This window comes from Harmonia axyridis, chromosome 2 (genome assembly GCF_914767665.1).
Source record: "Harmonia axyridis chromosome 2, icHarAxyr1.1, whole genome shotgun sequence".
Lineage (NCBI taxonomy): Eukaryota > Metazoa > Arthropoda > Insecta > Coleoptera > Coccinellidae > Harmonia > Harmonia axyridis.
The window spans coordinates 31070349-31095333 of record NC_059502.1 but is presented as its reverse complement, the minus strand read 5'-3'; the positions used below and the strand labels follow the sequence as shown (position 1 = coordinate 31095333).

The 24985-nt window shown below is 33.8% G+C and overlaps 1 protein-coding gene across 12 annotated transcripts in view; it reads left to right on the top strand.

The window, feature by feature from the left end:
* Positions 1–24985, top strand: part of LOC123674263 (potassium channel subfamily T member 2) — a 777909-nt gene that overhangs the window by 587766 nt on the left and 165158 nt on the right. For all 12 annotated transcript variants that reach the window (XM_045609230.1, XM_045609237.1, XM_045609228.1 and 9 more), the window contains 3 exons: positions 7403–7477; positions 7537–7620; positions 8903–8997. In XM_045609230.1, coding sequence (XP_045465186.1) covers positions 7403–7477; positions 7537–7620; positions 8903–8997 — 254 coding nt within the window. The remainder of the gene's footprint in view (positions 1–7402; positions 7478–7536; positions 7621–8902; positions 8998–24985) is intronic.

Below are 24985 nucleotides of genomic sequence, written 5' to 3'. Positions count from 1 at the left end.
AAATATACATTTATGAAACTTTATGTTATTAATTTGACAAAATTTGAGGTTATCTCAGTGAGAGCGTGCAATCAATTACCTACCGTACATTGAGGTGGATTATACGTATGATAGATAGTATATATTCATCGATTTGATCTTCAATATGCAATTTAAAGTTTTTATTTTGACAATAAATATCAATTATATTCTTCGAAGAATTTTTCTTGCGTGGTTGTGTTGATTTTAGATTAGACGAAAGTGAGGAAGTCTGTTTACGTAGTATGGCATATGTCTATCTTTGGAATAATTATTGGCGGGAATTTATTAATTTGAAAATACTATTGTCGCGTATGGTGAAATCAGACATTTCGTTTAGTAAATGTTGACTATCTTTGTTTTTTAAAATTTCGTGCTGTTCTAATAGTGTTAATTTATAGTAATTACTTTCTTTATGTAGGATCTTTAAATTTTCGAATTTTGTGTTATGATTTGACTCATTCAGGTGGTTTCCTAGTGCAGATCTAGGTTGATTTTTTTGGTGTTCATTGAATCGCTTTTTCATGTTACGTGTCGTCATACCGATATAGAATGCAGGACAGTCTGAGCAGTTAATATTGTATACTCCACTCTGTTCTTCTGGTTTTTTCTTATTTTTGTTATTCAGTAATAAATTTTCTAGGGTTCTATGTCGGCTATTTATTATGGTGTAATCGTATTTATTCATAATCTGTTGGGTATGCTGATGTAAGTCTTCGTAATATGGTATACTTATGAAGTGTTTCCTAATTGCAATGTGGGGGTAAATTTTCTTCAAAAGTTGTTTTCTCTTTATAGAAGTGAGAATTTGGTCAATGTATTCTCTTGTATACTGGTTGTCGTTGCCTATTTGATATATCATATTTATTTCCTTCTGGTAGTTCTCGGCTGACAGAGGTATGTTGAGGAGTCTGTGAATTAAAAAGTTGAAGGCGGCTCTTTTTATCGAGGGGGAATGATATGAATGATAAGGTATAATGGTATTGGTTTGTTTCGGTTTTCTGTAAATATCGAAAGAAAAATCATTATTATTATTTAATGTTACTTTAAGATCTAAGAAATTTATTGTGTTAGATGTAGGGTGTTCTAGAGTGAATTTTATTTTAAATTTTGAGTTTATCATCTTAAAGAATTCGTCGAGATCTTTGTCTGTCCCCGTCCAAACGCAAAATATATCATCGACATATCTCTTCCACATGATTATATTGTCTTTATATGGTAGTTTCATTATTTGTTCTTCTACATGGTCTACATAAATATCTGCAATGAGACCACTAGATGGTGAACCCATGGGTAAGCCATCTTTCATCGTGTATATGACGTCATCAAAAATGAAGAAGTTCTGTTCTGTTATCAGATAACATAACTTCAATAGGTTCATAACATCGGCTGTATCCAGATTCAGGAAGTTGTCCGTACTGTAATGTTTCATCAGTTGTTCTTCGATCAGAGACAGCGAGTCACTGATGGGAACGTTGGTATAGAGATTTATGATATCGAATGATAAAAGTTTGTAGCTTTTGTTAGGTTCTAGTTTCAATGACTCAATGTTTCTAACCAATTCTATAGAATTTTTAATTGAATATGCCGACCGATATTTAAGTTTATTCGTGAAAAAGTTATTAATAAATTTGGAAATTTTATGGCTAGGCGATGATATGGCAGAGGTGATCGGTCTTATACTTTTTTCTGGTTTGTGTAGTTTAATAGTGCTATAGAGTTTCGGTATTAATGGGTTTCTTTCTTTCATATTGTACAGTGATTGACCATATTTTTGTAAAGTGGGATTAGTGTCTTTCAATGTTTTATTCACTTTAGTGGAGTATTTAGAGAGGGGGTTGTTTTTAATTTTGGTTATACCGTTATCTTCGAAAAAATTTGGGGTTTTATCTATATATGCTTTTTTCTCTAGTAGTAGTGCTTTAGTTAATATTAGGTCATTATCAGTAATTCTTTTTTGAATCGTCTTTATACTCTCATTCAAATTTCGGTTGGTTGAAAATTGTTTTCGATTGCACGCTCTTACCTTTGTATTTTTAAAAGGTCTCAGCGCATCTGCCAATTCAACTGCTATAGTGTTGTAATTTGGATTATTTCGGATCTGTGTTTCCAGTTCTATAGCTATTTTATCAACATCTTGTATCTTGGGGATCGGTGCAAATTTATGTCCTAAATTCAACGTCTTTATCTCGTCTTCATCGAGAGTTATATTGGAGAGGTTGGTAAATCTATCGTGAAACACATAAGGGTTGTATGTTCTAGACGGTCGTGTATTTTCCTGATGTACTGTTGGTGTTGTCCTGTGCTTTCCATCAATCAGTCTTTTAAGTTTTATTCTTCTCTTTTGGTCAGATTCGTGGTTTGAGTAAAATATGTCCTCTTCTAGACGTTCTATGAGAATTTGATATTGAACATTGTGTAGATGTTTGTTCAGATAATGGTGGAAGAACTTGAGTTTTGTATCCACTATACCTGATTCTCGATATTGTCTTCTAATAATAATCATGTGGAAGAGATATGTCGATGATATATTTTGCGTTTGGACGGGGACAGACAAAGATCTCGACGAATTCTTTAAGATGATAAACTCAAAATTAAAAATAAAATTCACTCTAGAACACCCTACATCTAACACAATAAATTTCTTAGATCTTAAAGTAACATTAAATAATAATAATGATTTTTCTTTCGATATTTACAGAAAACCGACACAAACCAATACCATTATACCTTATCATTCATATCATTCCCCCTCGATAAAAAGAGCCGCCTTCAACTTTTTAATTCACAGACTCCTCAACATACCTCTGTCAGCCGAGAACTACCAGAAGGAAATAAATATGATATATCAAATAGGCAACGACAACCAGTATACAAGAGAATACATTGACCAAATTCTCACTTCTATAAAGAGAAAACAACTTTTGAAGAAAATTTACCCCCACATTGCAATTAGGAAACACTTCATAAGTATACCATATTACGAAGACTTACACCAGCATACCCAACAGATTATGAATAAATACGATTACACCATAATAGATAGTCGACATAGAACCCTAGAAAATTTATTACTGAATAACAAAAATAAGAAAAAACCAGAGGAACAGAGTGGAGTATACAATATTAACTGCTCAGACTGTCCTGCATTCGATATCGGTATGACGACACGTAACATGAAAAAGCGATTCAATGAACACCAAAAAAATCAACCTAGATCTGCACTAGGAAACCACCTGAATGAGTCAAATCATAACACAAAATTTGAAAATTTAAAGATCCTACATAAAGAAAGTAATTACTATAAATTAACACTATTAGAACAGCACGAAATTTTAAAAAACAAAGATAGTCAACATTTACTAAACGAAATGTCTGATTTCACCATACGCGACAATAGTATTTTCAAATTAATAAATTCCCGCCAATAATTATTCCAAAGATAGACATATGCCATACTACGTAAACAGACTTCCTCACTTTCGTCTAATCTAAAATCAACACAACCACGCAAGAAAAATTCTTCGAAGAATATAATTGATATTTATTGTCAAAATAAAAACTTTAAATTGCATATTGAAGATCAAATCGATGAATATATACTATCTATCATACGTATAATCCACCTCAATGTACGGTAGATAACCTCAAATTTTGTCAAATTAATAACATAAAGTTTCATAAATGTATATTTTCAGCGGGCCTAATGATGGTAAATATACCGAAATCGATTGCCAAAGATTAAATAATTCATTTCCACAGTGTGTTTTTATCGTTCTTGAAAAAATCGATATTTTAACTTGTTGAATGATAATATCATCATCGGCTAGCGTGCGACCAATGGGTATTTTTTGATATTGCTATGCATTTAGTTTTAGATGTTTATATATTCATATTGAGTCTAGAAGCTGCCGTAGATTATCTTCGCTTTCAGCAACCAAATCGGCTTTGTCGGCTTAACATGAGATTTAAATCTCTTTATTACCAGTTTTATGTTATTTCAGTTTGGTATTCTTTTCATTACTCTATCCTTGATGATAATACTAAAAATAGGATTCAAGGAATCACCCCGTCTGAAACCTTTTCCGACAGATAATGGTGCGGTTAGGTTAGGTTATTGTTTTTGGCTTGGATTTTATTTGCTTCCGATAAATTTTCTGTGGTTTGATCCAGCTCTATGGAAAATATGTATGATAAGTAGAGTAGATCAATCAATCAATCAATCAATAAGTTCATTAAAGTCTTTAAGTTGGACGTGTTCGAATGCTTTCTCAACATCTATGAGACATCTATGATGTTCGATGTGCCGGATGACAAAGACTGCATCAATTTCTGCACGATCTAACTGACCTAAATCCTTGTTATTCATCTCAAAGTATGACGAGGTGTATCACCACGGACAACCAGACCACGCTGAGATCCTGGAATCGTACTGCCAGGTGTCTCTCTTGACCTGGGAATGCCGTAATACCATAAGGCAACTGGTCAGAGGCAATAAAGTGACTCTACTGTGGGTACCAGGGCAGTATGTTGTTGAAATGAAAAAGCCGATGATCTTGCAAAAAGTGCATCAAGGTCACCTGCTGGACCTAAGTCTTTCTGTGGGCTAGAAAAAGACCAATATGAGGCTGCGGTCCAGCAATGGGAGTTAAATAACAGGATAACACACTGAACTAACACTCCTGGACTTACTCAGGCTGAGAAATTCGTGACGATTTCACCTACCTGTTCCAAAAAGCTCTTGAAGCTATCACGAGCCGAGCTTCGGGTGATAGTGGGACTGCTGACGGACACTGTCGGTACCAACATTATTTGTACCGTATAGGAAATTCAGCAGATGATATTTTCAGGCTCTGTGGATCAGAAGCAGAAACAGCCGAACACATGGTATACAGGTGTCCATAGCTGGCTGGCCTAAGAACCATTCATATATGGAAAAGCCGGTCCTGGATACCCGGGACGTAACGTAACGGCCAAAGCCCCTGAGGAGGTTGTCAGTTTTATTTACGTCATCGACGACCTCCTTGGGTTTCCATGAATGAGTAGGGAAGAGAACAAAAGATCTATATGGTCGCAGTTCCCGGAAGGCTTACTGAGCCACAACGACCCCGGTTCAAATAATAATAATAATAATGATCAAGGTGCAAATTTTAATCGTTTGAATTTTTTTCATGTTTCAATATGGTGCTTAAAATTGGTATGCCTCTGTAGTTTTCTTTAATATAACAATTGTAATAATCGTACGATATCTATCCGCAATGTTGTGACTCAAAACGATTTTTCGAATCAAGCTACTCAATGGATCTATTACACTTTGTCAACTCTATTTCAGCAGTTTATTTTCAATGCTAGCTAAATAAACCCGGAGTTTTTTTTTATTTAAGAGTTATTTGTCTTCGAATTGTTCTATTCCTATAAGTTTGTTTGTTGTTCAAGTCATAGCATGATCTGAGAAAAAAAAATAATTCTTTTTCAAAACACGTTCGACTTGGTATTATCGCTTTTGTTCTTCAAGATCTGTACTTGAGGTAGAATATCTTTTTTCCAACACTCATTCTCCGCCTCTTTAGAAAATCAGAGCGTTTTATCGATTTTCTCGTAGTCTATTTAACTCGGGTTCCTAAAGGTTTAATTAGAAACTTCCTTTATGTTTCCTATCATTGCTTCCCAACTTGTATTGTTATCTTCCCAATTCTGTACAGATTTGGCGCCAACCTTCTTCTGAAGTCTTTTTTGATATAAAAGCTACCGAGAAATTTGAAAGAACTGAAATTCAAATGGAATATTTGCGTCTGTATGCCCTAAAACAAATACCCATAGTGTGTCCGTGGAGTTAGCACCCACTTTTTCGAAAATCAAAAATTTTTTTTTGCATTCGTTAGTAACTCGTTAGTAACTATTTGTAACACAAAGATTTTCGTTTGTACCTCAAGGATATAGAAAAACATCGCATTCCACTGGAGTGCTAACTTCACGTTTTTTTTCGATATTTCCAAAAGAAAAAAAATTCAGTTTGTAAGTCCACCGTAAGTAACTGTTTGTAACACAAAATTTTAGTTTGTAACCGAATCTATAATGAAAAAATGTCATTCCTAGAATGCGAAGTTAGCACCCACTTTTTCGAAAATTAAGAATTTTTTTTTGCATTCGTTAGTAACTCGTTAGTAACTATTTGTAACAAAAAAAATTTCATTTGTATCTCAACGATACTGGTAGAAGAACTGGTAGAAGAACATCGCATTTCGCTGGGGTGCTAACTTCATGTCTTCTTTCGATTTTTTGCAAAAAAAATCAGTTTGAAAGTGCATCGTTAGTTACTATTTGTAACACAAAAATTTTCGTTTGTACCTCAAAGATACTGTTAGAAAAACATCGCATTCCGCTGGGGTGCTAACTTCGCCTTTAAGGTTTTTTTTTTCATTATAGATTGGGTTACAAACGAAAATTTTTGTGTTACAAACAGTTACTTACGATGGATTTTTTTTTGGAAAATTCGAAAAAAAAACGTAAAGTTAGCACCCCAGCGAAATGCGATGTTTTTTTATCAGTATCCTTGAGGTACAAACGGAAATTTTTGTGTTACGAATAGTTACTAACGAACGCAAAAAAAAAATTTTTTGATTTTCGAAATGGTGGCTGCTAACTTCACGAACACACCCATAGTACTTGTTCGTACAGTACAATACAACTTTGTTATCTGATCAAAGAATAAAGAAAATAACTATTCAGGATAACTTGGATTTCCTCTTACAAAAAAATATGATTCTTTTCAAATTAACCTTTAAAACATAATTTTTTTTATATCATGTGGTTACATATAAAAGATTCCAAAAATCAGTTTAGTATTCATGATAACTCATGTTGGAAGAATTAGTTTCTAATGTTGAGCATAATTAGAATAAACTCACTATATAGGCTGCCAATTTTCTACTCATCAATATCTAAAATACTGTTTTGAATTCTCTATTTATAATTGAAAATGTTCCCATCTGTATTGTGGATATGAAAATTTTTTCGACGGTTATTACTCGTATTGTCATATTTCATTCAACGAAATGGCCCAACTCAACACAAAACACTGCACACATCCATTGTTTACTAATAATTGTGTCGAATGAGGTAGCCATTAAATGGGGATATTCAGTGATTTATTCCGTCTATAAACAAAAACATCCACAAAAAGCGATATATTAAATTGTTCCTCATACGTATCCGAATTTCACCTGTTTGGTTTCATTCGGAATATTCAGAGGACAATGAGGAATGCAATAAAGAGTCACCCTTTTGTTAATCTTCACTGCCGGTTATGAATATTCATCACGGGATATAATCTTGTAATTGGGTTAATTCCTGCAAATTTGATCCGATTTTTTTTTTGTTTCAGGGTAATATATGGCAACAACTTTTGTCTTTTCACTTCATCTTAGAGATAGTCAATACCATTCCATTCACGTTAACTGTAAGTATTAAGTTAGTTATGTGTTAATTATAGGATCACTAATTATTTTATTATTTCAGATTTTCTACCCGCCTTTAAGAAACCTTTTCATACCTGTATTTTTGAATTGTTGGTTGGCAAAACATGCCTTAGAGAATATGTTTGTAAGTATACCTATTACGTCAAACCTACCCCTATAATCTTCATTCAGAAGTAATATGTCTAGAAACACCGATTGGTGGCGTTAGCTCGATAACAACGAATATAAAATTTCCTTTGTTGCCGCAGTTAACCTATATGATTTAATGACCATATTTCCATGAGAGTTGGACTATTTTGTTTTGCAGTGAAGCCTTCCACTTTTTATCGCTTCATCGTAGAACTAATTCCTGCTCTAACAGGTGGCTATATGTCTGACTGAAGCAGTTGTATAATTCCTTATTACACAGTCTCTGCGCCAGCCAATATTTGGCATAACACACATTTCCGAAGGAAATGCCTCCTTCGATATTTAATAATTGCAGGATGTTTTATTTCAATAGAATAACAGTACCAGCAATATTTCGAAAATGAACAAATTCCTGATGAAAACTGGCCTCAGACATCGACATCAGTTTTCGTCTATCTATAATAGAAATACTACTTTTCATTCAAAAATATCCAATTTGCCCCACTCTGTACATGTTCCTCATTCTGCACAAAAAAAATCTAGAGTTTAGGTTTTTCTGTATATTTTGTTAACGAATAAACAATTAATTATTGACTTTTCTATCTTAGGCTGGTTTTAGAGTCATGCTGACCGTCAGCGCTGAAGCCTACGCGCGTAGCTCTCAGCGCGTAGCAACTAGCAAGTCGTTTCAGAGTCACGCTGAACGTCGTGAGGTACGGTCAAGCCCAACCACAACTTCAATCACACGACCATTATCAATATCGCGATTCATTGCTGCTTTGACTGTCCCCGTCAGCGCGTACGTTTTACGTAACACAGTAACGGTCCCTGAGCTCGGTAGCGCGTCAGCGCGGCGTGGTCAGCGGCGCTAACGCGTTGCGCGTTCGCGCTCGATGCCTCAGGCCTCAGCGCTGAGCCGTCGGCGTTATTCTAAAACGCTTCATAAGTAATCATACATATTGGCCTGTCAGCGCCGACGGTCAGCGTGACTCTAAAACCAGCCTTAGTAATGTAAATCAAACTCTATGTGGTAATGACATGTTCTCACTACCGTACTGGATGATAAAATCGAAGTAAACATACAGCAGTTGAAATTGAGTTCATTATATCCTCCAGCAGAGCAGTGAACCTTTTTGTTCATTCCAGACCAAATAGAAATTAATATCGGTCGATTATTGTCTCGATAAACTCATAAACGAAGTTGGTGTTTCCATATTTTTACTTCATTCATTCTAGAGATGTCTTTAATTTCTTCATTAATTCATATTTTTTTACAGAATGATTTACATAGAGCTATGCAAAAGTCACAGTCGGCCTTATCCCAACAGTTGACGATATTATCAGCAACGTTGGTTTGTCTTGTCTTCACTAGGTGAGTAATTCAATATTTCAGCAAACACTGAAAATTTCGAACCAATATCTGTTATTGTTCCAGAATCAAATATTTCATGTTTCATATCTCTTTCAGTTTTTGAAATATTTTATACATAGGTTACATTTAAGAACTCATACCATCTAGGTATTGCTGATTTGTGTTTTCTATGCAATAAGTCAGATTAATGATTGTCTAGCCGCGCGTTATCTGCCCTCTGTACCGAAAACGATTCAACTTAAGAAAAACCGTTTGGAAGATGTAGATGAATACAAGTCGATTAAGTACACAACAGCAACAACGAAAGAAAAAATTCCTCAAAACGAGAGACAAAAATAGGTCAAACGAAGTTCGCTATTTGTCCCCAGAACCCAAAAAAATATATAATAAATAAAGACACTTTGAGATATCGAAAAACACACAAAAAAAAGCAAACAAGCAAAAAAGTTCGATTATTAAGCTGTGTGAAGCGATCAGAGCGAAACAGGAAAAGCATGAAAGGTTCAACACTTACAGAAACATAGTAGAAAAATCGGGTATATATAAATGAAAATCACCAAATCAACTTTTGAACGTTTATAACAAACTATGTACACTAAAAGCAGCTATTTCTGAATGCGGTACACATAACCAGAGCAATTCTCTGATAGCAGACCTTCAGCAAAATGAAAATTTTTGTCTTCCTATTCTTAGGTAGAAGAAGATAATTCGATTGAAATGTAATAACCGGAAAATAACCAGGAACAAATAACATACATACCGAAAAGATACAAATTATAGATGAAAACAGCATTCATATCGTGGTGAAATGTTTAATTGTTTGACAAAACATATAAGAGACATATACCACGGAAATGGCTCCAATCTACATTCACTCCGATCCCAAAAGTAAGAATTATTCGAAAGTGCTATAATTTCAGACTAATGAGCCTCATATCTAATATACTTGAGATATTCTTGAAGATCATACACCAAAGAATATTTGAAAAATATGAGCAGATATTCGAAGTGAATAATTTGGTTTCAGTAGAAATATTGGTACACGTGATACGTTTTGTAGTCTCAATTTTTGCTGCAAAAATGTTGACATCAAAGGAAAGATGTTTATACATGCTTCATTGACTGCAATAATTCCAAACTAAAGAACAGCACTGAAAACCATTAGTAGTTCAATAGCATTACATATCTATACATTTCAACTGAAAAATATCGGATTTATTGAAAATTTTACTGGTTGTTCGGGGGTGTTGTGGGATGTTATTCTCCATGAGGACCCTATGCTAACTTGAGGAGGGCCGAAGAACCTCAACATTTTCGGACTTTTTTATTTTTTGCTCTTAACATTTGAATTGAGTAGTTTTCGACCAGAACGTTCATTATGACAGTAGTAGATTTTTAAAAATTCCGCTATTTGGCATTTATAAACTTTTTCTCAAAGCTAATATCATTCGAGATAATGTCGAACAAAATCTGGTGAATTTTCTCGAATTTGCAAAAATTGGACCTAGATATTGGCACTCTTCCAATAATCTATATAACAAAGATCAGTTTTTTGGAAGTAGACTTTTGCTGTGAAAATCTCTTAGCATTTAGCAGCACAAGACGATCAATATCTTCCCCCGTAATGACTACACTATCGGAAACTGAAACAGCAGTCTGTACGATCAGAACATCAGTGTATTACACTGTCTGCTTGAGTTGGAAATCCTTGATTTCCAGTTCACCTTCAGCATCGTTATAAAATTTTTTTGTGTCGTCGGACAGAAATTTCGCCTTCATAATGGTGCTGACTGAGGTTGTCTTGGAAAACGCAAACTAAACTTGGTAGTACGGTACAGCAAGGAACGTTCTACTGCCTTGGTGCATTGGTAGCTAATCCCACTAAGATAACCATAAAAAATCACTCGGTATTGCTCTCAACGTGCCTTTCGATATATTCCACCATGCCATTTTGAGAAATTTCTTCTCATATTGTTCTTCTGCATCTCGGTTGATATAAGGTTTAGGTAAGAGTTTTAGGACACAAATTTGTAGAAAATTCGAATTTTTACAAGTTTATGAATGAACGTTCTGGTCGAGAACAACTTAGTTTAGAAGTTATGATCGAACTACCGCAAAAACAACGAACATTTTTAGGTCTTCGGTCTTCCTTAAGTTAGCACAGGGTCTTCGTATTGGATGACTGGACAGAGCAATTCCATAGTAACCCCGTACAACCTGTTCAAATTTCATTAAAATCGGAATTTTTTCCAGGTGAAATATACATGAATCACTAACCAAAACTAATCGATTTTAGTGCTGCTCGTCATGGAAGACATATTTCGGAATTTCGAGCAGACCCCAATTTTTTACTTCCTCTTCTAGACTATTGAATGTCCGAGGAAAAAAGTTTTAAACAATAACCAAATCAACATTATCAGAAATCTCTAATAGAAACAGAACGCAAATATCAACATAGAATCCAACATATCAGAGGAATTTGAAATGCAGAGAGTCTGGCAAGGACGTGTTCTCTTACCACAGGTTAATGGAGGAATACTGAAAAACATAACATATGCTGATGACACTGTCATTTTCACAATCAGTGAGGAATCCTCACAATACATAATAGGTGCTATCTGGGAGAGAAGACAAGAATACGGTCAACTAGTTAATTCTGAAAAAAGTCATTGATATTGGTTAGTTTATGTAGTAAGAGATTCTGATGATAGGATCCCCTAAAAATTCAGCGTGAACTTATGAGGTTATTCTCATACATAAAACTAAACTCAAGCTAGTTAATATTTTTAAAAATCGGTGGTACCCTTGACGCAGTGAAATTGAAATTTTCACAGATCTTCATATCAAATTTTCTGAAAAGTTATATGGAAAACTGAGCTCTACTAAACATCAAAGCGAAAGCAGCCAATATGTTCAATTCGAAAAGCGAATTGAACTGTTCCCAGAAGAGGAAACTTGTATTTATAGTTTTTTTTCATTTTATATCAGCCAGGCAACTTGAACTCCTTTGACGACTATGATATCCATCAAAGCAATTTTGTTAAGAGCATGAAGAAAATGCTGCACTATTCTTGCGTGATGTCAGATAGTCCGTTCTCTTTTATTCCTGTCCAGAGCTCTGAACATTCTACCCATATCGTTTGTTTCCGTCTCGTATTTCAAGTAGGTATAATTTATTTAAGTCCTAACTGAAATCTAGCGTCGTAATTCCACGCGTTCGTTCTGTTTAATTTCTCTGCGAATTTATAATTCAATAGCTATAGGTCATATGACACAGAACATTACAAACATTGTAGGTAATTTCTTCGCATATTTTTTTTTTAATATCTGCAGAATTTCAATTCAATTCAAACCTTAAGATTGCATTAAGTGGAAATATATAATGTGCTGTGAATATTCGTGAACGAACGTTACAGTTGGTTTGAAATAAGTTTATTAATTTTTTACAATCACATTTTCATTAAAATTTTCAATTAATATCCCTAATTGTTGTCGAAGTTCAGACAATAATACGTCACCCTTTTGAGAATACAATTTGTACAACAAAATCATACTCAGAAACGAAATTTTCACAGTTTATGTTTTGGAATGTTTGGAATCTAAAAATTGAAAAATTATCCATCCATCCACTGAACGCCATCCAGAGCGCTTATCGGAAACTGTGAAATCTATTCCTATGAAATTTGCTACAAAAAAACAGTTTTGATATGGTATTTATCCCCTAAACTTGTGATCACGATATAGCAATTTTCAAGGCAAAAACCAGCACTTAAATTTCGAAAAATTAACATCAATCAGAAATATGAAATCATTCATAATGAATTTTTAGTATTGTATGAAACACCATACACCTATTAAAAATATAATACAAAGGTATTTTTTATGTATAAGATATTCAACGTTATTCCATACTCCATATTAGGTCCAGTGGAATAGTGCAACAATCAAAACATCTGCACGATACCATATAGAATCAGAGAATGTACTCTTTCAATGGCGCAGTGGGGATTTTTACACCTTCGAACTGCGTTGCAACTTGATAGTCGAATATTTGCCGCTGTACAAGCATTAGATCGGCTATTAGACCATATCAGTTGAAGATGAATATTACACTTCTATTCCGTTCTATGCGGGGAATTTATTTGCGACAATGAATGACACAGATAATTACCTCTGTGAAAATGAGTACTGATTTGATAATGCTGAATTGTGGGGTGACAAATATAAACTAAATGTTCAAATAATCCACTTTGTTGAGCCAAACAGTAGCCAAATCTATTAAAAAGATAAAATCTCATATTCCTGAGCAGAATCGGCATAGAAATATTTGGGGGCATATTCTTCCTTGACCAATATCTTACTACTGATGGGATGTGTTTTCTGTGCAAGAAAAACCATGGTTAAGATATTCCTCAGAAATGAACCATGTATTTTCCTTATCTTTTTCCATCAGCGTTTCATAGAATTCCTCACTTTTTAATGTGTAATGAAAGTTTTCTTGATTTGTTTGAACCTTATAACTTCGGTAATCATTTCCTTGAAAATATTTCAAACACTTCTACCGCCCATATCGCGTTCAGCTATTTATTTATTGGAATAAGGTGCACTGGTTTCAAAAACAGCAACACATCTTTGATGGATTATGGTGGTTTATCAATATTACTATTACTGCAATTCACATACAGATGGATAATGGCAAGCGGGTAAATACCAATTATTTTGTTTTGGAGCAGTTTATGTTTAGGCGTACGATATATTACGGCATACGTAAATGTTCGGGGACGAGAGCTCGAAAATTCACTTCGATTGGGCTTCAAACGTCAACATAAAAATTGATTTTTTATTCATTTTTTTCGGAAAGCAATCCAACAATTAGGTTAATTCATTCCAGGATTACCATACCTGAATTTCAATATTCATATTGTATGAATATGAACTCTGAAATTCTTCAAAGCATCCCTGTTAGGCAGAAATTTGAATGAATATTGAAGAAGATTCCATAGATTTAGATCTGACATTCAAAGATGGAAATTTCCTCTTGCATATATTTGGAAGAGCCCCAATTAACTGAAGTGTCTGTCGTATGAATCACAGTCAGTCTCAGAAAATTAGTGCGACGCAGTTAATCATATTGGGACAATACCTGACATGATAACCTAATTTCGCTATTCTACCTTTACGAATAGGGACGAAGCATTGTCAGATGCCAATTCGATTAGAAGTGGAGGGCTGTTCGCTGAATGAGATTCTACTATGCCAGGGAAAGAGCATAATTTCAGATTAACTGTACTCAGGATTTCAACCAGCAATTCCAAGTGTTGAGAATCTTAATTCACCAAGCTCATTAAATAAATGTAGTAGTGATTCAATTTGCCGGGAATGGTCACAAACGATAATATTCTACTCACTGATGACGATCTGTCTTCGAATTTGATTTTGTTCGGTTGTATATACGAAAACTTTCGAACGGAAGAACCTAGAAACTCAACATTTGAGTAGGCTCGGTCTTGAATGCTGGGTTCCGTAAATAAAGCCAGTGTAGTTATAGAGATCTTAGTTATAAGGCAAAATCGGTTCAATAGCTTCAGAGTCATGCCGTTCTCTCAGTAATTAAACTGAAATTCCTTTGCAAACTAGTTAAGTTATTTTCGAAAGGATCTTTCTTTAGGAGATCAAAAAGAGGTTTTCGATGAAAATTTTGATATTTCTGAGTCTATCATTCAGATTCCACCGAAATTTTTCATGTATATGAGAATTATCGATAAAGTGAGTTATCCGAAAATTCAACTATGTTCGATTTATTTTTTCGGATCCGTTAACCCCTTGAATTAAGATTTTTCTGTTATTCGTGTGTAAGTTCGAAATAATGACAAAATGAAAAATATTTGGGAAAAGCGGTATTTCCACTTTCAGATATCTATGAATTTCAAAAAAAGAAATGAATTTCTTAATGAACAAACAAATCCATATGAAAAAAAGGTTCCTTTGAATGATTTGATAGCAACTCTTTCTCTCAAAACTACCAAGTATTTTATTCTGAAACTTCCTCAAACCTTTCAAGTATGTATTTATCTTTCCTTCATTCGGAAATTGTGAAAAAGACACAGGTGATTGTGTTCAGAAGACTGAATTAAGTATGAGGATCATTCGAAATTGCATAAAAGGATTACATAATCACGAATTCAGTCAATGCTTTTAAATTTTTGGCGTACCTACTTATTCAAAAGGAAAGTGAACTATTATTTCGTTTCAATTTCTGTGATTATCGTTTATTCTGAACTGACAGTGATCTCAAACGATTTGGTATCACTGATGAAGAATTCGGGGTAAAAATCATTTCTCTCCGGACGCCAATTACACAATAACTCTGGAACAGAATGAGCTATGAACTTGAAATTTTCAGTGCAAGACAGGGTCTGTATGTTTCGGGTCATTAATAAACCGAAATTGTAATTCAAATAAAAAATATAGATTCAGAATTTAAATTGAGAACTGTATATTTTTCATAAACTACAATTCGCTATGAACAATAAAAAGACATTACCATAAAAACAAACGTATAAATATTGTTCATAGTATTCATTTGGGAATTGGGGTCTTTGATTGGTTCATCAATCATTCTACGATAAAACAAAAATATTACCAATTTTTCAAATTCGGTAAATAATGACCTTGGATCGGTTGATTTCATGAATAGTTTCATAAGAAAAACTGTATTCCTTTGTGGATAAGTCCAAGAATAGTTATTTATAATACAAATGCAGAAGGCATTGATATTCTTCCACGAGTTCAAAATTCAAAAACGAGCCACGAAGTGGCGAGTTTTTCAATGAACGAGTGGTAGAATGAGCCTTCTGTACGAGTATTATACATTATTTTCTCTAATTCATTGCATTTTTATTGAAATTAATGAAATATTTCCATAAATATCATATAGTGATTTTTGCATTGAAAAATGTTGGTTGGCAGAACTGATTTCTTCAAGGCAAATTGATGAATTGACAGATAAAGCCGTGGCGGAAAGTTCGGAGTACCAACATATTATAATAAAATATAACCATGAAAACTGTGCGTTTCTGATATATTCTCGTACGATTTTGTTCTACAAGATGTGGAAGAATGAACGGAATAACCACAGAATTAGAGAAATATAGATACACTTTTATTTTTCACTGAACCTAATTCGGATAATGAAAGAATCTACATGGAAAGAAGCTTGAATAGAAGTTGAAATTTCGACATCAAAATTTTAAAATTAATATGAATTTCAATCTACAACGTCAGGTAATGTCAAATTCTCAACTATCAACTAGGATAACCTCCAGGTTTCTCAGCCGCAACTTCAGGAACATCACATACAAGAATCAAGAACTTACTAGTTACTAAATTGTTTAATAACCTAGATTTCACCTGGGGCACTTCTCGAAGCTTCGGTTTCAGGGCACGTCTCGAGTCGCGTGTTCTAGTTTATCGCGCTTTCCTTGGAATATGAATATCTCAAGTCATAAAAGCCACATAAGTTCAATAATTCATTTTCAGCTAATGAAATGATGAATAAACAATTCATATACCAATCAACGGTTTTTCAGTTTTTTTTTAACACAAACGACTATAAAAATCTCATCAGTTATCTGAATCAGCACAATCAATCTGAACATAACAGTGCAAAGTGCATATCTTTATTTGCTGATATGTTTTCCTTTCTTACTCTTTTCAATGATTATTGTCAAAATACTATAAATAATAATAATGATAAGTATTTATGTAGGCTTAGTTAATCGATCGTCTAGAGGTATGATTCGATTACCTGGTCTTTCGTCTTTTTCTCCGTGACTTCGTTGGATTTGTAACAATTAAACTCTTTTGAATTATTTACATCTATTTACAAAGCGACAATTATACAGTACAAACTCAGTATTGAGAATATCTTAATTACGTCTTAATTACAAGTTTCTCACTACGGTACAGAATTTCGTCTTTTGCTCTAGTGTTAATTACTCGAAACGTCTTCGATTATCACGTCTTCGTACTTCAAGTTTTCGGTTGTCTCGTCTTCAACTTGTTCGCGACTCGTCTTAATCAAGTCCGCGAACCGTCTTAAGTTGACTGACCGAACTTGACTCGTCTCAGACTTGCCTTGAACTCTTCCCGTCTCCGGATCAATTTGAACTGTTTCTCCCGCCGATTGAAACTACCCTGTCTCGAATATCGACCTCCCTTCTTTCGGCTTGACCACACCCTTAGGGGAAAGTACCATCCCCTAGTCCAATAGAAATTTTGCCGTACCGCCCACAAAGATCTTCGCGGATTCCTGGAAATCGAATATTCTCGAAGGACTAGTACCTGATACACAGATGTAACACATCTGGTACAACCGTCTTGTTCTCGAACTTTCTCAACCCCCCAGTAAATCTCTTCAAGATTTACAACTCCATGACATATCTTCGACACCTCGAAGAATAACACATCCTTTTTACATTATATGTACAATAACAATTCGTTCCCTGTAAATTCATTGAAACTGTATGCCCTCGACACTAGAAGAAACTGATAGGTCTCCAAGCATCCGGTTGACCATCGCAATTATTCACAGGGAACAATAACTGGATCCTACATTAATATGAAATAGTAAATAATAATAAATAATAGTTAATTTTTTTTGACATAGAATATAGTATTCTAACATTGTTAAGGTTGTAGACTACTTTGCGCTGAAACTGCAATTCCGCTAGATGGAGCTACCCGAAAATTTTTGGTAGATTTGTACCTGACACACCCATTCAATTTGAAGAACCGCCTGTTTGGTATTTATTGCCCCTAATAAAATCTCAACTCTCGATGAAGCCCAGCAAAGAGTAAATTTGTGTTTCTGTAAACTTTAGAAATTCAGTTCAGTTTAGATACAGTGGCGTATCCTAGGGGGGGATAAGGGGGATATATACCCCCAGGAGGAATATCGATTATATGTAACAACCTTATATATCACAATCTTATTATGAGTAAGCAAAATTCTTTGGAAAACTTCTTCAAAAGAAGGAAAATTTGATTTTTTTTCCTTTATCCCCCCTCCAAGGCTTATGTCTGGGTACGCCACTGTTTAGGTATATAATACTAAATAAGAAAATCGCTGAAAATATTGTGAAGTTAGAAATGACAATGAACCACTGTCATGGACTTATTTTGAGTATGGATAATAGAAATAGCAATTTATTCGAATTGAGAAAAAATATATGATCATCTCTGGTTGTATGATTTCACAGAGATAATCAGAAAAATTTGGATATTGAGATTTCTAGAATGTAAAGTTCGAAAAGCTTTTGAGTTCTCATTTTATGCGCCTTTGGAGGCCACAACACTGTGTATAGGAATATAAGATATGCGATTTATTAGGTTATTGTTGTCGGTCTCTTTATCTAGATGAGAATTTTTGATATTCTCCTGAAATTCAGAATGATTATTCAAATGATTATTTGACATTTGACACGTATTATAAGTCGTGAAAAAAAATTAGTGAGAGCAATAAGAAAAGAGTAACAGAATAGGAATGAAAAGTTGTATTTTGTTCTGTCTATCGGGTGTCACTTTGGGTTTTTACAGATATATTCAGCTCATCTAAGTTCAATATTCAAGCTTTGTTTCATCGAAATCGGATGAAAAGGGTTATTGCCAAATAAAATTCACACAATAATTTGTTTTACTAGGCGACAAAGTAGTGATTGACTTCCTTAGCTGAATTCCCAGCCACGCTACGCTCAGCCATGTACAGTATAACTTCAGTAGACCGGGCAGATTTCGTTCCGGTACCTGCCCGGATTATGGAGGCGTCCGGATTACTGGATTGATTTTAATTTATGAAATGAAGCAACTTATAAATTATCAAAATAAGGCTTATTAATCAAGTCACAAAAAAAAATATTATTTTCTCATAAAATAAAACAAAACTGAACAAAACACTCAAGTACATGTAACACGTTATGTAAATATGTACATGTAGGTATTTATAATATTGTATACATACATATTATGTGTGTATGCAAAATGAAATATCTTCTACTTTCTTGAAAAATACATATCAATTTTAGTTTGGACCTTTTTGGATGCATCTATATCAATTGCGTTGTCTTTAAGCCTTTTCAAAAGCTATAAATGTTCAAGGGGAAGGTTATTCTCCTTTGTCCACCTGATAGCTAGACTTTTCTGTGAGTGTGAGTGTAAGTGTCTTATGTGATCGTTTGACTGCAACCATTGCGTCCGGCACGCTCAAAAACAAAGTGCAGTCATGAAACTACTTACTTTGCTGCCTAGGCAGAAAAAGTAATACTTTACTGATTGATATGTGTCTGCAAAATTAATATTTGTTGTCAATAATAATATAAAAAATACCACAAATAAATGCACTGTTATTCACACATTTTCCGAATAGCTTAAACTAATATTTTTTGTATCACCCATTCGAATATATAGGTACTCATCATATAGAAAATATACTAATTACACAGTTCCTTTTCATAAATGGAATAAGTTATGCCTTCAAAATTGAATTATCTACAAATATCTTTTCTTATATATTCTAAGAAATAACGATTCATAAAGTTCTAGTTTGATTTATAAATTCATTGAAATTGAATATATAGATAGAGAGAAAGGGCTGCATATCATATATTTGTCACGTATAGGACGGCCTGACGGACTGACCAGAATCGAATTTGAGGACGGATTCGTCATCGGTGAGTCAAACACTATCGTTGGAGACCATTCCCGTCACAAAATTCGAAAAATACGGCCATTGTGGCGAAGTGATGTCTCGGAAACTATCAACATTTAAGAAATCTAAAGAAACAAAAAATGTAATGTGTGAATTTTTTCAATTCAATATGTTATGATCCTTCCTTCATCAACGAAGGCATCTATTAACTCGAGAAAAAAATCGAATATTTCAATACTGTTAGAATTTCATATTATTGAAATTCAATTACACAAATGGCGGATTTTTTTTGGATTAAAAGATATCATTCGCTGATGGAGAAACGGTATATGATGATGAAAAAGAAAAAACGCACATCACTTTACATTGCATTACATAAATTTTTCATTTTTTGTTAACGAAAAAAATTATTTATAAAAAAATTTTGCAATTTCTTAAACTTTTATGACATGAAATTTTCAAGGAGGTATGTATACAAGAATGGCTTCACGAAGCGAAAAATGTTTACTATAAATTTTTTCAAGTTAATATTAATGAAGGAAGTACGAGAAAATTTTCTTAATCAAGAATTGCCTATTTTTAGGGTTAAATTAAATGACAAATATTGTAGATAGAGTTTCGGGAATAGGGAGTTTTTAAAAAGAACTTTTTTTTTTTGAGAATTTTTTTTCAGATTTCTCAAATATTGATAATTTTCCATATTTCGGCAAAAATCCAGATACCTTTTTTTCATCTTAATTTCTTTATGACTTTTGAAATTTTCTTTATGATACTAAGCGCTCAAAATGTACTTCTCCAGACATCATTACGAATAAAATCAGCTAGCATATATATTTTAGGAACAGTATCGTTTGTAATTCTAACAATGATATCATAACAAGTTTTCTACCTATCCCTATTCTTCAGTGCAATATTGTCATAAACGAGTAATGTACACAATTTTAGCCAATCAGAGAAACCCCACCCTCGTAAATCATAAAAGTGTCATTCATCTCGAGCCATAAAATACAGTCCCAGATTCTATTGGCGTTCATGTTGCAAAAAGGCGAAAACCTTTGGGAGGCGTTCCAAAAAGCATAATTCTATTTGAAAAACATCTACAATTAGAGCAAATCAAGCAATTTTAAAAAAATGCTTGCACCAATTCAAAACTCATAATATCACTGAACATTTGTGGATGAGTTACTTGAAATGAGAAGTCTCTCTAAAGCTGAATAGTCATTTAAAGAAAGTGTTTAATTTCAAAGTTCAATTTTCGAAATACTATCGATTTTTTTTTGAAAATCGAGACGAGATCTTCAAGTTCACTATCACGTCATTGTTCACTCAAAAAATGAAATGAATCCGACCTGTACTTTGGAATTGGAATGCACTGAAATTAGCACTGAAATAGCAGTGGTATGAACAAGGTATTGAACACCCTTAATGAGACGTCATCATGTTATCATACTTACTCTTTCCCTTTCACGTTTCGCATCGAACACACCCCTTCCATTTATTTCCCTGAATGCAACAAAACCATGTCAAACAAACTTGACACGTGAAAGTTCTGGTCAACCTAATTTCGAGAGATAATATCCGGCCATTCTGCATATGAAAATCATTATCATGCTATGACGGCATATTGATCTGATTTTTGCTTTTTACTGGTGGTTTTTCTAGTTGAATTATTGAGCGCTTCATATGGAAAAGTTGGATACGAGGGTTCACGACTTGTGCAGGTGGTGAATTTATAACAGACGCTATTGATCAGTCGTTATTACGGAAGTTGAAAGTTTTGATGGTCAGGTTTGAATTACATACACATCCTCTATTTTCATTACGTTAGAAAACTTTTATATGCAGGGTGATTCACTGCGATGGCCTATTAGACCTTTATGGAAAACTAATCATAATTTTTTTGTTGGAAATTTTTATGTTGGGGTATAATAATAATGAAGTTTATTTGCTTTCATCACAACCTAATATAATATTCTTTTAAATACTGCGAATAAATACAGGGTGGCGACTTTTTCAATGGGATTGTATTGGTAACTTTTAAACCATAAGAGTTAGAAGGTCGGTCAAATGGAGGAAAAGTTGCATGCATAGAAGCATTATCAAGTAGTTCAAACAAATCGAGATTATCAGGGCCGGTTATTGAGATATCATAAGAAAAGTAAATTCTGTCATTTCGATTTTTCTTTTTTTCCCAGTTTATTTCAAATATTATCCAAAAATGTTACAGGAATTTTTTATTCGACAGTAAATTGTTCCCAATTTGACGTAATCAGATTTCGTATCCAACGTTTCGTGCTCTCTGGGCCACCCTCAACCTTTTTTTTTTCAATACGGGCCTGTATATTTTATGACACTTTTCGAAATAACTTTTAACGCTGAATTCAACTATATATCATACAATGTCATTCAAAGTTGATTTTCAGGTGATTTTGACCCTTATCCAAATTTCTTTGGGTCGGATCTGTAGTGAATGCAATTTATCAAGAACTGCTGTTAATAAAATAGTCAAGAGACGCCAATACAATGATTTTAAATTTGAATACCAAGCCTTGCAAAACTTATATCGTAATGATATCAAAATAAAGTTCGATTCTGTAATTTGTTTCAACGGAATAAATGACAAATCCAACAATAGTGATTTCTCGCGAAAATATTGAGAATGTATTGGAAGGTATTCAAGAAGACGAAATAAGCAAATGTATGAGAAGTATGGGTTCCAGAACCGTTAAGTGCATTTTACAAAATGGTGGACATTTCGAACACTTAATTCATTCATTTTCATTTACTTCCGAATAATCAGTCGATACTTCTTTCATTAAATGATAATTCGTTTAATTATTATGAATTGAAATATGTAAATAATTATTACTTGTAAGGTAAGACCTTACAATTAAAAGTGAACAGGGTAAATAATAAATCAATAAATAATTATTACTTGTTTCTTGATTTGATTCTGATATATTCCATTTAGTTCAAGATGAGTTAGTTGATTTTCTCATCGAAATGTATTGCATGTTGTTAATTAAACTAAAGGTACCGAAATGTAATACAGATCCGACCCAGAGAAATTTTGATAAGGGTCAAAATCACCTGAAAATCAACTTTGAATGACATTGTATGATATATCGTTGAATTCAGCGTTGAAAGTTATTTCGAAAAGTGTCATAAAATATACAGGTCCATTTTGAAAAAAATGAGGTTGAGGGTGGCCCAGAGAGCACGAAACATTGGATACGAAATCTGATTACGTCAAATTGAGAACAATCTATTGTCGAATAAAAAATTCCTGTAACATTTTTGGATAATATTTGAAATAAACTGGGAAAAAAAGAAAAATCAAAATGACAGAATTTACTTTTCTTATGATATCTCAATAACCAGTCCTGATAATCTCGATTTGTTTGAACTGCTAGATAATGCTTCTATGCATGCAACTTTTTCTCCATTTGACCGACCTTCTAACTCTTGTGGTTTGAAAGTTAGCAATACAATCCCATTGAAAAAGTGGCCACCCTGTATAACGCTCACTAGAGGTTCGCCTGATAGTCCTAGTTTGGGACAATAATCTTTCTCCCTGAAATATTTTCAGATCTCTACAACTTCTGGTTATAGGAAACAGGAAACAGGACTACTTCTTACCTATCTCAATTGGCGCACCTAATATATTATTTTATCATCAGCTTATTTGATGGCCATTTCAGCAACAAGCCATAACTTGAGTAAAAACCCAATGGTTCATACGTTAATGGGATTATCATGGAAGCTGAAATTTTTGATATGGATTACCCATATCCCCTGTATAATTTAGGTACGTTTAATAAAATACGTCCCTAATCATACAGGGTTGTTCAAAATCGCAGGCTTCAACCGGACCTACTAAAATGATAAAAAGCCCTTTTTTTCAAATGGAATGACCTGCATACCATAAAATGATATGTAAATTATATTCCTTTTTAAATGATATGATATGTTTCTGCACCTAAATAATATGGTTTCTTCATTAAAACAAAATTTTCATCCCAATGGCAATATAAAGAATTTGTTGTTGCCATCGGGATGAAAACTTGCTTTTATAGTTATTTATGTATCAAGGGAGTTAAGAGGGTTTTAACCACAGAGGGCAACACATTTCAATCCCGAGGGACGTAAGTCCCGAGGGATTGTTGCGTTGCCCGAGGTGGTTAAAATCCAATAATTCACAAGATAGATAATTAATTTTATTTCATACTGCATGAAATATAAAAACCAAATTGTTTTGGTTTTCAGAACAAAACGAATTATCTTTATTAAGAATTAAGTAGGCATAGTTGCCATGAAATATGACATAGATGGAAGTAAATTTCACGAATTGGAAGCGTTTCTCAAACGCAAAAGTAAAGGCTATGAGCCAAAAAAGTCTCAAGTGTTTAGTCGGGAAGATATTGTCAAATTTTTGAAGAATGCGTCTGATACTTACTTCATAAGGCATGTAATGCAAACTGTAACGATTGCACATTTATTGTTCTGTTTCACAGGTAGTTTTGATTATGGGTTATTTCGGGGGCTGTAGATGTCAAGAACTTTTGAATATGAAAATTAATCACATCGAAGATAGGGGCTCTGTTATGGTGGTTGACATTCCGGTAAGTAAAACAGATATTCGTAAGAGATTTACTATTGTGGAAGAAAACGAGTTCTCTGCATTGAGTCTAGTGAGGAAGTATATGCTTCTACGTCCATCGGGCCCGGAAAGATTTTTTCTAACGTATCGAGGAAAACGTTGCTCAGTTCAACCGGTTGGAAAAAATACATTCGGGAAAATTCCAAGCAAAATTGCTAGTTTTTTGGAATTGTCGAATCCAGAAGCATTCACAGGACATTGTCTGCGAAGGACTTCTGCGACTGCCTTGGTCAATGCAGGAGCAAATATGACAACATTGAAGAGACATGGTGGATGGCGAAGTTCAACGGTGGCAGAAGGGTATTTGGCCGACAGCATGGAATTGAAAAACAAAACTGCAAGAATGTTAGCTGGCATGTCAGATGAAAGAAGGGAAACAACTTCATGTTTGAATACAGTCATTAACAGTGACAACCGTTTAATAGAAAATCTTTGCAATTCGGGTAACAACTTTAATGGTAAATTCGACAACTGTCGGTTTATTTTTGTGAACACTTTAGAGGGAGTTAAAGATCTATAACTGCCCTGTTTAACTCCCAAGGGAGTTATGACAATGTTTATAGTTACGGTAACTAAGCATTTATGCCTTTGTAATGTATCAGTATGAAATAAAGTAATTAAGA